The sequence below is a fragment of the Scyliorhinus torazame genome, chromosome 23, assembly GCF_047496885.1.
Source record: "Scyliorhinus torazame isolate Kashiwa2021f chromosome 23, sScyTor2.1, whole genome shotgun sequence".
In the NCBI taxonomy this organism is placed as follows: Eukaryota; Metazoa; Chordata; class Chondrichthyes; order Carcharhiniformes; family Scyliorhinidae; genus Scyliorhinus; species Scyliorhinus torazame.
In genome coordinates, this window is record NC_092729.1 from 87,576,335 (window position 1) to 87,594,745 (window position 18,411).

At 45.8% G+C, this 18,411-nt stretch overlaps 1 protein-coding gene across 1 annotated transcript in view; it reads left to right on the forward strand.

The window, feature by feature from the left end:
- Positions 1-18,411, forward strand: part of LOC140399658 (voltage-dependent calcium channel gamma-6 subunit-like) — an 86,285-nt gene that overhangs the window by 60,593 nt on the left and 7,281 nt on the right. Inside the window, 1 exon segment of the mRNA XM_072489203.1 lies at positions 17,614-17,751. Within this exon segment, the coding sequence (XP_072345304.1) occupies positions 17,614-17,751 (138 nt within the window).

Here is an 18,411-nt window from a genome sequence, read left to right on the forward strand (position 1 = left end):
CTGTGAAATTCCCCTCGTCGCCACATTAATAATAATCTTTATTAGTGTCACAAGTGGACTCACATTAACCCGGCACTGACATTACTGTGAAAATACCCTCGTCGCCACATTAATAATAATCTTTATTAGTGTCACAAGTCGGCTCACATTAACGCGGCACTGACATTACTGTGAAAATCCCCTCATCGCCACATTGATAATAATCTTTATTAGTGTCACAAGTAGGTTTACATTAACCCGGCACTGACGTTACTGCGAAAATCCCCTCGTCGCCACATTAATAATAATCTTTATTAGTGTCACAAGAAGGTTTACATTAACCCGGCACTGACGTTACTGTGAAAAGCCCCTCGTCGCCACATTAATAATAATCTTTACTAGTGTCACAAGTAGGTTTACATTAACCCGGCACTGACGTTACTGTGAAAATACTCTCGTCGCCACATTAATAATAATCTTTATTAGTGTCACAAGTAGGTTTACATTGACCCGGCACTGACGTTACTGTGAAAATCCCCTCGTCGCCACATTAATAATAAACTTTATTATTGTCACAAGAAGGCTCACATTAACCCAGCACTGACGTTACTGTGAAAATACCCTCGTCGCCACATTAATAATGACCTTTATTAGTGTCACAAGTAGGCTTACATTAACCCGGCACTGACGTTACTGTGAAAATACCCTTGTCGCCACATTAATAATAATCTTTATTAGTGTCACAAGTAGGTTTACATTGACCCGGCACTGACGTTACTGTGAAAATACCCTCGTCGCCACATTAATAATAATCTTTATTAGTGTCACAAGTAGGCTTACATTAACCCAGCACTGACGTTACTGTGAAAATTCCCTCGTCGCCACATTAATAATAATCTTTATTAGTGTCACAAGTGGACTCACATTAACCCGGCACTGACATTACTGTGAAAATACCCTCGTCGCCACATTAATAATAATATTTATTAGTGTCACAAGTCGGCTCACATTAACGCGGCACTGACATTACTGTGAAAATCCCCTCATCGCCACATTGATAATATTCTTTATTAGTGTCACAAGTAGGTTTACATTAACCCGGCACTGACGTTACTGCGAAAATCCCCTCGTCGCCACATTAATAATAATCTTTACTAGTGTCACAAGTAGGTTTACATTAACCCGGCACTGACGTTACTGCGAAAATCCCCTCGTCGCCACATTAATAATAATCTTTATTAGTGTCACAAGAGGACTCACATTAACGCAGCACTGACGTTACTGTGAAAATCCCCTCGTCGCCACATTAATAATAATCTTTATTAGTGTCACAAGTGGACTCACATTAACCCGGCACTGACGTTACTGTGAAAATACCCTCGTCGCCACATTAATAATAATCTTTATTAGTGTCACAAGTAGGCGTACATTAACGCGGCAGTGACGTTACTGTAAAAATCCCCTCATCGCCACATTAATAATAATCTTTATAAGTGTCACAAGTAGGCTTACATTAACGTGCCACTGACGTTACTGTGAAAATCCCCTCATCGCCACATTAATAATTTTTATTAGTGTCACAAGTAGGTTTACATTAACCCGGCACTGACGTTACTGTGAAAATCCCCTCGTCGCCACATTAATAATAAACTTTATTATTGTCACAAGAAGGCTCACATTAACCCAGCACTGACGTTACTGTGAAAATACCCTCGTCGCCACATTAATAATGACCTTTATTAGTGTCACAAGTAGGCTTACATTAACCCGGCACTGACGTTACTGTGAAAATACCCTTGTCGCCACATTAATAATAATCTTTATTAGTGTCACAAGTAGGTTTACATTAACCCGGCACTGACGTTACTGTGAAAATACGCTCGCCGCCACATTGATAATAATCTTTATTAGTGTCACAAGTAGGTTTACATTAACCCGGCACTGACGTTACTGTGAAAATACCCTCGTCGCCACATTAATAATAATCTTTATTAGTGTCACAAGTAGGCTCACATTAACCCGGCACTGACGTTACTGTGAAAATATCCTCGTCGCCACATTAATAATAATCTTTATTAGTGTCACAAGAGGACTCACATTAACGCAGCACTGACGTTACTGTGAAAATCCCCTCGTCGCCACATTAATAATAATCTTTATTAGTGCCACAAGTGGACTCACATTAACCCGGCACTGACGTTACTGTGAAAATACCCTCGTCGCCACATTAATAATAATCTTTATTAGTGTCACAAGTAGGTTTACATTAACCCAGCACTGACGTTACTGTGAAAATCCCCTCGTCGCCACATTAATAATAATCTTTATTAGTGTCACAAGTGGACTCACATTAACCCGGCACTGACATTACTGTGAAAATACCCTCGTCGCCACATTAATAATAATCTTTATTAGTGTCACAAGTCGGCTCACATTAACGCGGCACTGACATTACTGTGAAAATCCCCTCATCGCCACATTGATAATAATCTTTATTAGTGTCACAAGTAGGTTTACATTAACCCGGCACTGACGTTACTGCGAAAATCCCCTCGTCGCCACATTAATAATAATCTTTATTAGTGTCACAAGTAGGTTTACATTAACCCGGCACTGACGTTACTGTGAAAAGCCCCTCGTCGCCACATTAATAATAATTTTTACTAGTGTCACAAGTAGGTTTACATTAACCCGGCACTACGTTACTGTGAAAATCCCCTCGTCGCCACATTAATAATAATCTTTATTAGTGTCACAAGTAGGTTTACATTAACCCGGCACTGACGTTACTGTGAAAATACTCTCGTCGCCACATTAATAATAATCTTTATTAGTGTCACAAGTAGGTTTACATTAACCCGGCACTGACGTTACTGTGAAAATACCCTCGTCGCCACATTAATAATAATCTTTATTAGTGTCACAAGTCGGCTCACATTAACGCGGCACTGACATTACTGTGAAAATCCCCTCATCGCCACATTGATAATAATCTTTATTAGTGTCACAAGTAGGTTTACATTAACCCGGCACTGACGTTACTGCGAAAATCCCCTCGTCGCCACATTAATAATAATCTTTATTAGTGTCACAAGTAGGCTTACATTAACGTGCCACTGACGTTACTGTGAAAATCCCCTCATCGCCACATTAATAATTTTTATTAGTGTCACAAGTAGGTTTACATTAACCCGGCACTGACGTTACTGTGAAAATCCCCTCGTCGCCACATTAATAATAAACTTTATTATTGTCACAAGTAGGCTCACATTAACCCAGCACTGACGTTACTGTGAAAATACCCTCGTCGCCACATTAATAATGACCTTTATTTGTGTCACAAGTAGGCTTACATTAACCCGGCACTGACGTTACTGTGAAAATACCCTTGTCGCCACATTAATAATAATCTTTATTAGTGTCACAAGTAGGTTTACATTAACCCGGCACTGACGTTACTGTGAAAATCCCCTCGTCGCCACATTAATAATAATCTTTATTAGTGTCACAAGTGGGCTTACATTAACCCGGCACTGACGTTACTGTGAAAATCCCCTCGTCGCCACATTGATAATAATCTTTATTAGTGTCACAAGTAGGTTTACATTAACCCGGCACTGACGTTACTGTGAAAATCCCCTCGTCGCCACATTAATAATAATCTTTATTAGTGTCACAAGTAGGCTTACATTAACCCGGCACTGACGTTACTGTGAAAATACGCTCGCCGCCACATTGATAATAATCTTTATTAGTGTCACAAGTAGGTTTACATTAACCCGGCACTGACGTTACTGTGAAAATACCCTCGTCGCCACATTGATAATAATCTTTATTAGTGTCACAAGTAGGCTTACATTAACCCGGCAGTGACGTTACTGTGAAAATCCCCTCGTCGCCACATTAATAATAATCTTTATTAGTGTCACAAGTCGGCTCACATTAACCCGGCACTGACGTTACTGTTAAAATATCCTCGTCGCCACATTAATAATAATCTTTATTAGTGTCACAAGAGGACTCACATTAACGCAGCACTGACGTTACTGTGAAAATCCCCTCGTCGCCACATTAATAATAATCTTTATTACTGTCACAAGTGGACTCACATTAACCCGGCACTGACGTTACTGTGAAAATACCCTCGTCGCCACATTAATAATAATCTTTATTAGTGTCACAAGTAGGTTTACATTAACCCAGCACTGACGTTACTGTGAAAATCCCCTCGTCGCCACATTAATAATAATCTTTATTAGTGTCACAAGTAGGCTTACATTAACGTGCCACTGACGTTACTGGGAAAATCCCCTCATCGCCACATTAATAATTTTTATTAGTGTCACAAGTAGGTTTACATTAACCCGGCACTGACGTTACTGTGAAAATCCCCTCGTCGCCACATTAATAATAAACTTTATTATTGTCACAAGAAGGCTCACATTAACCCAGCACTGACGTTACTGTGAAAATACCCTCATCGCCACATTAATAATGACCTTTATTAGTGTCACAAGTAGGCTTACATTAACCCGGCACTGACGTTACTGTGAAAATACCCTTGTCGCCACATTAATAATAATCTTTATTAGTGTCACAAGTAGGTTTACATTAACCCGGCACTGACGTTACTGTGAAAATACGCTCGCCGCCACATTGATAATAATCTTTATTAGTGTCACAAGTAGGTTTACATTAACCCGGCACTGACGTTACTGTGAAAATACCCTCGTCGCCACATTAATAATAATCTTTATTAGTGTCACAAGTAGGCTTACATTAACCCGGCAGTGACGTTACTGTGAAAATCCCCTCGTCGCCACATTAATAATAATCTTTATTAGTGTCACAAGTCGGCTCACATTAACCCGGCACTGACGTTACTGTGAAAATATCCTCGTCGCCACATTAATAATAATCTTTATTAGTGTCACAAGAGGACTCACATTAACGCAGCACTGACGTTACTGTGAAAATCCCCTCGTCGCCACATTAATAATAATCTTTATTAGTGTCACAAGTGGACTCACATTAACCCGGCACTGACGTTACTGTGAAAATACCCTCGTCGCCACATTAATAATAATCTTTATTAGTGTCACAAGTAGGTTTAGATTAACCCAGCACTGACGTTACTGTGAAAATCCCCTCGTCGCCACATTAATAATAATCTTTATTAGTGTCACAAGTGGACTCACATTAACCCGGCACTGACGTTACTGCGAAAATCCCCTCGTCGCCACATTAATAATAATCTTTATTAGTGTCACAAGTAGGTTTACATTAACCCGGCACTGACGTTACTGTGAAAAGCCCCTCGTCGCCACATTAATAATAATCTTTATTAGTGTCACAAGTAGGCTTACATTAACCCGGCACTGACGTTACTGTGAAAATACCCTCGTCGCCACATTAATAATAATTTTTACTAGTGTCACAAGTAGGTTTACATTAACCCGGCACTGACGTTACTGTGAAAATACTCTCGTCGCCACATTAATAATAATCTTTATTAGTGTCACAAGTAGGTTTACATTAACCCGGCACTGACGTTACTGTGAAAATACCCTCGTCGCCACATTAATAATAATCTTTATTAGTGTCACAAGTAGGTTTACATTAACCCGGCACTGACGTTACTGTGAAAATACCCTCGTCGCCACATTAATAATAATCTTTATTAGTGTCACAAGTAGGTTTACATTAACCCGGCACTGACGTTACTGTGAAAATCCCCTCGTCGCCACATTAATAATAATCTTTATTAGTGTCACAAGTGGACTCACATTAACCCGGCACTGACATTACTGTGAAAATACCCTCGTCGCCACATTAATAATAATCTTTATTAGTGTCACAAGTCGGCTCACATTAACGCGGCACTGACATTACTGTGAAAATCCCCTCATCGCCACATTGATAATAATCTTTATTAGTGTCACAAGTAGGTTTACATTAACCCGGCACTGACGTTACTGCGAAAATCCCCTCGTCGCCACATTAATAATAATCTTTATTAGTGTCACAAGTAGGCTTACATTAACGTGCCACTGACGTTACTGTGAAAATCCCCTCATCGCCACATTAATAATTTTTATTAGTGTCACAAGTAGGTTTACATTAACCCGGCACTGACGTTACTGTGAAAATACCCTCGTCGCCACATTAATAATAAACTTTATTATTGTCACAAGTAGGCTCACATTAACCCAGCACTGACGTTACTGTGAAAATACCCTCGTCGCCACATTAATAATGACCTTTATTTGTGTCACAAGTAGGCTTACATTAACCCGGCACTGACGTTACTGTGAAAATACCCTTGTCGCCACATTAATAATAATCTTTATTAGTGTCACAAGTAGGTTTACATTAACCCGGCACTGACGTTACTGTGAAAATACCCTTGTCGCCACATTAATAATAATCTTTATTAGTGTCACAAGTAGGCTTACATTAACCCGGCACTGACGTTACTGTGAAAATACGCTCGCCGCCACATTGATAATAATCTTTATTAGTGTCACAAGTAGGTTTACATTAACCCGGCACTGACGTTACTGTGAAAATACCCTCGTCGCCACATTGATAATAATCTTTATTAGTGTCACAAGTAGGCTTACATTAACCCGGCAGTGACGTTACTGTGAAAATCCCCTCGTCGCCACATTAATAATAATCTTTATTAGTGTCACAAGTCGGCTCACATTAACCCGGCACTGACGTTACTGTGAAAATATCCTCGTCGCCACATTAATAATAATCTTTATTAGTGTCACAAGAGGACTCACATTAACGCAGCACTGACGTTACTGTGAAAATCCCCTCGTCGCCACATTAATAATAATCTTTATTACTGTCACAAGTGGACTCACATTAACCCGGCACTGACGTTACTGTGAAAATACCCTCGTCGCCACATTAATAATAATCTTTATTAGTGTCACAAGTAGGTTTACATTAACCCAGCACTGACGTTACTGTGAAAATCCCCTCGTCGCCACATTAATAATAATCTTTATTAGTGTCACAAGTGGACTCACATTAACCCGGCACTGACATTACTGTGAAAATACCCTCGTCGCCACATTAATAATAATCTTTATTAGTGTCACAAGTCGGCTCACTTTAACGCGGCACTGACATTACTGTGAAAATCCCCTCATCGCCACATTGATAATAATCTTTATTAGTGTCACAAGTAGGTTTACATTAACCCGGCACTGACGTTACTGCGAAAATCCCCTCGTCGCCACATTAATAATAATCTTTATTAGTGTCACAAGAAGGTTTACATTAACCCGGCACTGACGTTACTGTGAAAAGCCCCTCGTCGCCACATTAATAATAATCTTTACTAGTGTCACAAGTAGGTTTACATTAACCCGGCACTGACGTTACTGTGAAAATACTCTCGTTGCCACATTAATAATAATCTTTACTAGTGTCACAAGTAGGCTCACATTAACCCAGCACTGACGTTACTGTGAAAATACCCTCGTCGCCACATTAATAATAATCTTTATTAGTGTCACAAGTAGGCTTACATTAACCCAGCACTGACGTTACTGTGAAAATTCCCTCGTCGCCACATTAATAATAATCTTTATTAGTGTCACAAGTGGACTCACATTAACCCGGCACTGACATTACTGTGAAAATACCCTCGTCGCCACATTAATAATAATATTTATTAGTGTCACAAGTCGGCTCACATTAACGCGGCACTGACATTACTGTGAAAATCCCCTCATCGCCACATTGATAATATTCTTTATTAGTGTCACAAGTAGGTTTACATTAACCCGGCACTGACGTTACTGCGAAAATCCCCTCGTCGCCACATTAATAATAATCTTTACTAGTGTCACAAGTAGGTTTACATTAACCCGGCACTGACGTTACTGCGAAAATCCCCTCGTCGCCACATTAATAATAATCTTTATTAGTGTCACAAGTAGGTTTACATTAACCCGGCACTGACGTTACTGTGAAAATCCCCTCGTCGCCACATTAATAATAATCTTTATTAGTGTCACAAGTAGGTTTACATTAACCCGGCACTGACGTTACTGTGAAAAGCCCCTCGTCGCCACATTAATAATAATCTTTACTAGTGTCACAAGTAGGTTTACATTAACCCGGCACTGACGTTACTGTGAAAATACTCTCGTCGCCACATTAATAATAATCTTTATTAGTGTCACAAGTAGGTTTACATTAACCCGGCACTGACGTTACTGTGAAAATCCCCTCGTCGCCACATTATTAATAATCTTTATTAGTGTCACAAGTAGGCTCACATTAACCCGGCACTGACGTTACTGTGAAAATCCCCTCGTCGCCACATTAATAATAATCTTTATTAGTGTCACAAGTGGACTCACATTAACCCGGCACTGACGTTACTGTGAAAATACCCTCGTCACCACATTGATAATAATCTTTATTAGTGTCACAAGTAGGTTTACATTAACCCAGCACTGACGTTACTGTGAAAATCCCCTCGTCGCCACATTATTAATAATCTTTATTAGTGTCACAAGTGGACTCACATTAACCCGGCACTGACGTTACTGTGAAAATACCCTCGTCGCCACATTAATAATAATCTTTATTAGTGTCACAAGTGGACTCACATTAACCCGGCACTGACGTTACTGTGAAAATATCCTCGTCGCCACATTAATAATAATCTTTATTAGTGTCACAAGTCGGCTTACATTAACCCGGCACTGACGTTACTGTGAAAATCCCCTCGTCGCCACATTGATAATAATCTTTATTAGTGTCACAAGTAGGCTTACATTAACCCGGCAGTGACGTTACTGTGAAAATCCCCTCGTCGCCACATTGATAATAATCATTATTAGTGTCACAAGTAGGTTTACATTAACCCGGCAATGACGTTACTGTGAAAAGCCCCTCATCGCCACATTAATAATAATCTTTATTAGTGTCACAAGTCGGCTTACATTAACCCGGCACTGACGTTACTGTGAAAATACCCTCGTCGCCAAATTAATAATAATCTTTATTAGTGTCACAAGTAGGTTTACATTAACCCGGCACTGACGTTACTGTGAAAATCCCCTCGTCGCCACATTAATAATAATCTTTATTAGTGTCACAAGTAGGCTTACATTAACCCGGCACTGACGTTACTGTGAAAATCCCCTCGTCGTCACATTAATAATAATCTTTATTACTGTCACAAGTAGGTTTACATTAACCCGGCACTGACGTTACTGTGAAAATCCCCTCGTCGCCACATTGATAATAATCTTTATTAGTGTCACAAGTAGGTTTACATTAACCCAGCACTGACGTTACTGTGAAAATCCCCTCGTCGCCACATTAATAATAATCTTTATTAGTGTCACAAGTAGGCTTACATTAACCCGGCACTGACATTACTGTGAAAATACCCTCGTCGCCACATTAATAATAATCTTTATTAGTGTCACAAGTGGACTCACATTAACCCGGCACTGACGTTACTGTGAAAATACCCTCGTCGCCACATTAATAATAATCTTTATTAGTGTCACAAGTAGGTTTACATTAACCCGGCACTGACGTTACTGTGAAAATCCCCTCGTCGCCACATTAATAATAATCTTTATTAGTGTCACAAGTAGGTTTACATTAACCCGGCACTGACGTTACTGTGAAAATCCCCTCGTCGCCACATTAATAATAATCTTTATTAGTGTCACAAGTAGGCTGACATTAACCCGGCACTGACGTTACTGTGAAAATACCCTCGTCGCCACATTAATAATAATCTTTAGTGTCACAAGTCGGCTTACATTAACCCGGCACTGACGTTACTGTGAAAATACCCTCGTCGCCACATTAATAATAATCTTTATTAGTGTCACAAGTAGGCTTACATTAATCCAGCACTGACGTTACTGTGAAAATACCCTCGTCGCCACATTAATAATAATCTTTATTAGTGTCACAAGTAAGCTTACATTAACCCGGCACTGACGTTACTGTGAAAATACCCTCGTCGCCACATTAATAATCTTTATTATTGTCACAAGTAGGCTCACATTAACCCGGCACTGACGTTACTGTGAAAATCCCCTCGCCGCCACATTAATAATAATCTTTATTAGTGTCACAAGTAGGCTTACATTAACCCGGCACTGATGTTACTGTGAAAATACCCTCGTCGCCACATTAATAATCTTTATTAGTGTCACAAGTAGGCTCACATTAACCCGGCAGTGACGTTACTGTGAAAATCCCCTCGTCGCCACATTATTAATAATCTTTATTAGTGTCACAAGTAGGCTTACATTAACCCGGCAGTGACGTTTCTGTGAAAATCCCCTCGTCGCCACATTAATAATAATCTTTATTAGTGTCACAAGTAGGTTTACATTAACCCGGCACTGACGTTACTGTGAAAATACCCTCGTCGCCACATTAATAATAATCCTTAGTGTCACAAGTCGGCTTACATTAACCCGGCACTGACGTTACTGTGAAAATACCCTCGTCGCCACATTAATAATAATCTTTATTAGTATCACAAGTAGGCTTACATTAATCCAGCACTGACGTTACTGTGAAAATACCCTCGTCGCCACATTAATAATAATCTTTATTAGTGTCACAAGTAGGTTTACATTAACCCGGCACTGACGTTACTGTGAAAAGCCTCTCGTCGCCACATTAATAATAATCTTTATTAGTGTCACAAGTAGGCTTACATTAACCCGGCACTGACGTTACTGTGAAAATACCCTCGTCGCCACATTAATAATCTTTATTATTGTCACAAGTAGGCTCACATTAACCCGGCACTGACGTTACTGTGAAAATCCCCTCGCCGCCACATTAATAATAATCTTTATTAGTGTCACAAGTAGGCTGACATTAACCCGGCACTGATGTTACTGTGAAAATACCCTCGTCGCCACATTAATAATCTTTATTAGTGTCACAAGTAGGCTCACATTAACCCGGCACTGACGTTACTGTGAAAATCCCCTCGTCGCCACATTAATAATAATCTTTATTATTGTCACAAGTAGGCTCACATTAACCCAGCACTGACGTTACTGTGAAAATATCCTCGTCGCCTCATTAATAATAATCTTTATTAGTGTCACAAGTAGGTTTACATTAACCCGGCACGGACGTTACTGTGAAAATCCCCTTGTCGCCACATTCCGGCACCTGTTCGGGTACACGGAGGGAGAATTCAGAATGTCCGATTCACCCTAACAGCACGTCTTTCGGGGACTTGTGGAAGGAAACCGGAGCCCCCGGAGGAAACCCACGCAGACACCGGGGGGGGAGGACGTGCAGACTCCGCACAGACAGCGACCCAAGCTGGGATTAATAATAATAATAATAATTGCTTATTGTCACGAGTAGGATTCAATGAGGTTACTGTGAAAAGCCCCTAGTCGCCACGTTCCGGCGCCTGTTCGGGGAGTCCGGGGCCGGGAATTGAGTCCGCCCTGCTGGTCTTGTTCTGCATTGCAAGCCAGCTGTCCTAGCCCACTGTGCTAAACCAACCCTTGCACAGACCCTCGCAAGGCAAACTTTACCCGCTGCAATTTCATGAACCCTGCCATGTCGCTGATCCAGGCTCCCACGCTCGGCGGGGGGTGGGGGGGGGGTGTGGGGGGGGGGGGTGGGGGGGGTGGGGGGGGCGGGGCGGGGGGGGGGGGGGGGCCTTGCATCCTTCCACGGTAGCAGAATCCTCCGCCGGGCTACGCAAAGGCCAGAATACCGGCCTCTTTCGCCTCCTGCACCCCCGGCTCGTCCGATACCCTGTCCCCACGCTCCCTCCGATGGGGGCCGGCTCGTCCGATACCCCAAATGATGCCAGCCCCCAGCTGGCCTTGGCCCGGGCGTTCACCAGCTTGGACACCGTCCTCGCAACGCCCCTCCAGAACCCATCCAGCGCTGGGCACGCCCGGAACATGTGGGCGTGCTCCCCGAGCACCTCCCACACCTGTCCTCCACCCCCAAAGAACCTGCTCAGCCTCGCCCCTGTCATATGCGCTCTGTGAAGAACCTTCCATTGTATCGGGCTAAGCCTGGCGCAAGAGGAGGAAGAATTAACCCTACCCAGGGCGTCCGCCCACGCACCCTCGTCTATCTCCCCCCCCAAGCTCCTCCTCCCATTTACCCTTTAGCTCCTCCACCGAGGTCTCCTCCTCCTCCTGCATCTCCTGGTAGATCGCCGAGCCCCTGCCCTCTCCAACCCACACCCCCGAGAGCCCCCTATCCTGGATCCCGAGTGCTGGGAGCAGCGGGAACTCCCTCGCCTGCCATCTCACGAGCGCCTGCATGCACCTGAAGGCATTTCCGGGGGCCAAGGCCAGCGCCCCAAGGCTCGCAAACGTCCCATCTACAAACAGGTCCCCCCCATCTTTCTAATTCCTGCCCGGTGCTAGCTCAGGAAGCCCCCCCCATCCATTCTCCCCGGGACGACCCGATGGTTCGCCCACACGAATCCCCATGATGCTCCGACTGACCCGCTTAAAAAAGGCCTTCGGGGTCCAGGATGGGGAAGCACTGGAATACTAAAAGGAACCTCGGGAGCACCGTCCTCTTCACCGACTGCACCCTACCCGCCAGGGAGAGTGGCAGCATAAGACCGGAAGACCACAAGACATAGGAGCGGAAGTCAGGCCATTCGGCCCATCGAGTCCACTCCACCATTCAATCATGGCTGATTTCAACTCCATTTACCCGCTCTCTCTCCATAGCCCTTAATTCCTCGAGAAATCAACTTCTGTCTCAAAGACACTCAACGTCCCGGCCTCCACCGCCCTCTGTGGCAATGAATTCCACAGACCCACCACTCTCTGGCTGAAGACATTTCTCCTCATCTCTGTTCTAAAGTGACTCCCTTTTATTCTAAGGCTGTGCCCCCGGGTCCTAGTCTCCCCTGCTAATGGAAACAACTTCCCTACATCCACCCTATCTAAGCCATTCATTATCTTGTAAGTTTCTATTAGATCTCCCCTCAACCTCCTAAACTCCAATGAATATAATCCCAGGATCCTCAGACGTTCATCGTATGTTAGGCCTAACATTCCTGGGATCATCCGTGTGAATCTCTGCTGGATCCGCTCCAGGGCCAGTATGTCCTTCCTGGAGGTGTGGGGCCCAAAATTGCTCGCAGTATTCTAAATGGGGCCTAACTAGTGCTTTATAAAGCTTCAGAAGTACACCCCTGCTTTTATATTCCAAGCCTCTTGAGATGAATGACAACATTGCATTTGCTTTCTTAATTACGGACTCGACCTGCAAGTTTACCTTTAGAGAATCCTGGACTAGGACTCCCAAGTCCCTTTGCACTTCAGCATTGTGAATTTTGTCACCGTTTAGAAAATAGTCCGCGCCTCTATTCTTTTTCCCAAAGTGCAAGACCTCGCACTTGCCCACGTCGAATTTCATCAGCCATTTCTTGGACCACTCTCCCAAACTGTCTAAATCTTTCTGCAGCCTCCCCACCTCCTCCATACTACCTGCCCCTCCACCTATCTTTGTATCATCGGCAAACTTAGCCAGAATGCCCCCCGGTCCCGTCATCTAGATTGTTCATCTATAAAGAGAACAGCTGTGGCCCCAACACTGAACCCTGCGGGACACCACTCGCCACCGGTTGCCATTCCGAAAAAGAACCTTTTATCCCAACTCTCTGCCTCCTGCCTGACCGCCAATCGTCAATCCATGTTAGTACCTTTTATCCCACCTTTTAAACTCCTCCTCCATCTGCTCCCCCGGCCTCGTCAAATTGAGCTTGTGCAGGGCCACCCCCCCCCCAGCTCTCGGCCACCTGGGTCCCCAGGTACCGAAAGCTCCCTTCCGCCCTCTTCAGCGGAAGCTCGTCTATCCCCCCCTTCCCTGGTCCCCTGGGTGTACCACGAAGAGCTCGCTCTCCCCCCCCCCCCACGTTGAGCTTATACCCGGAGAAGTCTCCAAACTCCCAGAGGATCCGGCATCCCCCCCCCCCCCCCACCCCACCGGGTCCGCCACATACAGCAACAGGTCGTCGCGTCCGTCGCGGCCACTATCTCCGCCTCCCGCTCCGCTGCAGGCATCATGATTACGTTAAGGAGTCTCCGCACATACGACCCACGCTGCAGTGGGTCCTTGTCCCGCTTCAGGATCAGCGAGATCAGCGCCCTGGACATCGTCGGGGGTAGGGCCCCCCCCCCCCCCCTCCCTCGCCTCATTGAAAATCCTCACTAGTAGAGGGCCCAGCAGGTCCATGTACTTCCGGTGAAATTCCACCGGGATCCCATCTGGCCCTGGTGCCTTTCCCGCCTGCATACTCCCCAGCCCCTTAGTCAGCTCCTCCAGCCCTAAGCCCCTCCTTCACCCTCGGGAACCTCAGCCGGTCCAAAAATCGACGCATCCCCCCCCCCCCCCCTCCTCCGTCGGGGGCTCAGGACTATACAGCCCCTCATCAAAGACCCTGAAGACCCCATTTATTCCCACCGCACCGTGTTCCCCCCCCCCTTTGTCCCTAACTCCCCCAAGCTCCCTCGCTGCCTCCCCCGCTTCCGAAGCTGGTGTGCCAACATCTGGCTAGCCGTCTCGCCGTACTCATACACCGCCCCTTGCGCCTTCCTCCACTGCACCTCCGCCTTCCTGGTGGTCAACAGGTCGAACTCGGCCTGGAGGCTTCGTCGCTCCTTGAGTAGTCCCTCCTCGGGGACCTCTGCATGCCTCCTCTCCACCCTTAATATCTCCCCCACCCCAATCTCTCCCCCTCTCTCCTCTCCTTCCCCTCCCTGTGGACCCTAGTGGAGATCAGCTCTCCCCTAATCGCCGCCTTCACAAACTCCCCGACCACCCCCACCTCCACCTCCCCATTGTCGTTAGCCTCTAAGTATCTTTCAATGCACCCCCCGGATCCGCCCGCCCGCCTCCTCATCCCCCAGCAAGCCCACATCCAGGCGCCACAGCGGGCGCTGGTCCCTCTCCTCCCCGCCCCCCCCCCAACTCTAGCTCCACCCAATGCGGGGCATGGTCTCAATCAGCCTTTTGTGCGTCACCTGATCGAACACTTTTGGAAAGTCTAAATATATCACATCTACTGGCTGCACTTTGTCTATCCTCCCCTGTAAGACCATAAAACATAGGAGCAAAATTAGGCCACTCGGCCCATCGAGTCGGCTCCACTATTCAATCATTTTCTCCTCCCCGTTATCCTGCCTTCTCCCCATAACCCCTGATGCCCCTTATTAATCCAGAACCGATCTATCTCCGTCTTAAAGACACTCAGTGATGTGGCCTCCACAGACTCCTGCGGCAAAGACTTCCACAGATTCACCTCCCTCTGGCTGAAGAAATTCCTCCTCATCTCTGTTTGAAAGGATCGCCCCTTCAGTCTGAGGCTGTGTCCCCTCTGCTTCTAGTTTTCCCTGCACGTGGAAACATCCTCTCCACGTCCCCTCTATCCAGGCCTCGCCGTATCCTGTAAGTTTCACTAAGATCCCCCCCTCGTCCTTCTAAACTCCCAACGAGTACAGACCCAGAGTCCTCGACCGTTTCCTCGTACGACAAGCTCTTCATTCCGGGGATCGCTCTTGTGAACCTCCCTCCGGAACCTTTCCAAGGCCCCGGCACGTCCTCCCTTCGATACGGGGCCCGGAACTGCTCACGATACTCCGAATGGGGCCTGAGCGGAGCCTGGGAAGACCATCCCTGGAGTTTCCTAGCCTGCCTGAGCCCGCCGGCTTCCTCGATACTACCTTCCCCTCTACGGATCTTTGCGTCGTCTGCTAACCTGGCGACGGTGCCTTGGGTGCCTTCGCTTCCTCCTTCCAGATCATGAATGGATATTGTGAAGAGTTGTGGTCCCAGCACAGACCCCTGAGGCACGCCACTAGTCGCCGGCTGCCATCCCGAAAAAAGACCCCTTAATCCCCCCCTCCCTGCCTTCTTCCAGTCAGCCAATCCTCTCTCCGTGCCAGTACCTTTCCCCGAACACGCTGGGCTCCGATTTAATTTAATGGCCTCCCGTACGGCACCTTGTCGAAGGCCTTCTGCAAATCTAAATAGACCGCACCCACTGGCTCTCCTGTGTCCACCCTCCTCGTTGCCTCCTCAGGTATGTCAGGTATAGAACATAGAACATAGAACATAGAACAATACAGCGCAGTACAGGCCCTTCGGCCCACGATGTTGCACCGAAACAAAAGCCATCTAACCTACACTATGCCATTATCATCCATATGTTTATCCAATAAACCTTTAAATGCCCTCAATGTTGGCGAGTTCACTACTGTTGCAGGTAGGGCATTCCACGGCCTCACTACTCTTTGCGTAAAGAACCTACCTCTGACCTCTGTCCTATATCTATTACCCCTCAGTTTAAAGTTATGTCCCCTCGTGCCAGCCATATCCATCCGCGGGAGAAGGCTCTCACTGTCCACCCTATCCAACCCCCTGATCATTTTGTATGCCTCTATTAAGTCTCCTCTTAACCTTCTTCTCTCCAACGAAACAACCTCAAGTCCGTCAGCCTTTCCTCATAAGATTTTCCCTCCATACCAGGCAACATCCTGGTAAATCTCCTCTGCACCCGCTCCAAAGCATCCACGTCCTTCCTATAATGCGGTGACCAGAACTGTACGCAATACTCCAAATGCGGCCGTACCAGAGTTCTGTACAGCTGCAACATGACCTCCCGACTCGGGAACTCAATCCCTCTACCAATAAAGGCCAACACTCCATAGGCCTTCTTCACAACCCTATCAACCTGGGTGGCAACTTTCAGGGATCCGGAACTGCTCACGATACTCCAAATGGGGCCTGAGCGGAGCCTGATCAGGGTATGATCTCCCCTTCATGAAGCCATGTGGACTCTGCGTGATTGGATGATGTGTTTCGAGATGTTTTCCTTCTGCAGTCTTCACGATGGACCCTAACGTTGTCCCAATAACAGATGTTAAACTAACTGGTATTCACCTCGTTTCTCTCCCTCCCTCTTTGAATAAGGGTGGAACGTTGTTTCCCAATACTATAATTCTTTTAATATCCTGGGACACGGTCCATCTGGCCCAGGGGACTTGTCGTCCTTTAAGCCCCATAAGTTTCCCTCGTCCTTGCCCTCTCTTGACGTTTTCACGGATTAATAGAAGCCCTTCCGTCCATTTTCGTACAGTTTCCAATTTATCCTCACAAGTTATCTGCTGCCTCTTTATTATTTTTTGGTCATCCTATGTTGTTTATTTTAAAAAAACGTCCCCAATCCTCTGGCACACCGCAGATCTATGCCACGTTCTATCTTTCGGTTTAATACGCTCCTTAGGTTCCTTGGTGAGCCACGATTGATTTATCCCCCTCCTGGAATTGTCGTTCCTTCTTGGGATCGATCTTTCGTTCTGGGTCCACCGTCATTCCTGCTATCTCCTTTCCCAGTCCGCTCCCACTGCATCCACGTCAATACTTTATAATTACCCGTATTCAGGTGCAGCACAGTTGTTTCTGACCATGGTCTGAGGCGCTCAAACTGACTGCAAAACGCTGACATGTTATGGTCACTATTTCCCAGGAGATCATACTGTGAGATGGTTTATGAACTCTTCCGTAGATATTTCGGCGACATTAATGGATATTTATAAATCTCTCTCTCTGCAGATCATTTCATCATCCTGGCTGTGTTAGTGTTATTGAGCTTATGCCTGATGATCCTCGGCTCCTTATCGATTACAATGGCCTTAAACAGATATCGAGATTTCCTGATCAAGTTATCTGCCTCCTTTTTCATCCTCGCTGGTGAGTTTGAAATGGGGAAGGGCAGAGGTTTTACCCAGTGACGTGTCCTCCCTGACAATGAGAGCCAGCCTCGGAGAGAGGGAGGCGACCTACTCTCCCCAACACGCCCATTCCTCCCTCGCTCCCTCCCTCCCTATCTCTGTATCCTCCTCCAGCCCCTACAATTCCCATCCTCTGTTCAAATCCCTCCTCCCTCCCTATCTCTGTAACTCCTCCAGCCCCTACAATCCTCATCCTCCTGTTCAAATCCCTCCCTCGCCCCCCTCCCTATCTCTGTAACCTCCTCCAGCCCCTACCAATTCTCATCCTCCTGTTCAAATCCCTCCCTCCACTCCCTCCCTATCTCTGTAACCTCCTCCAGCCCCTACAATTCCCATCCTCCTGTTCAAATCCCTCCCTCCCTCACTATCTCTGTAACCTCCTCCAGCCCCTGCAATTCTCATCCTCCTGTTCAAATCCCTCCCTCCCTCCCTCCCTATCTCTGTAACCTCCTCCAGCCCCTACAATTCTCATCCTCCTGTTCAAATCCCTCCCTCGCTCCCTCCCTATCTCTGTAACCTCCTCCAACCCCTACAATTCCCGTCCTCCTGTTCAAATCCCTCCCTCGCTCCCCTCCCTCCCTATCTCTGTAACCTCCTCCAGCCCCTACAATTCCCATCC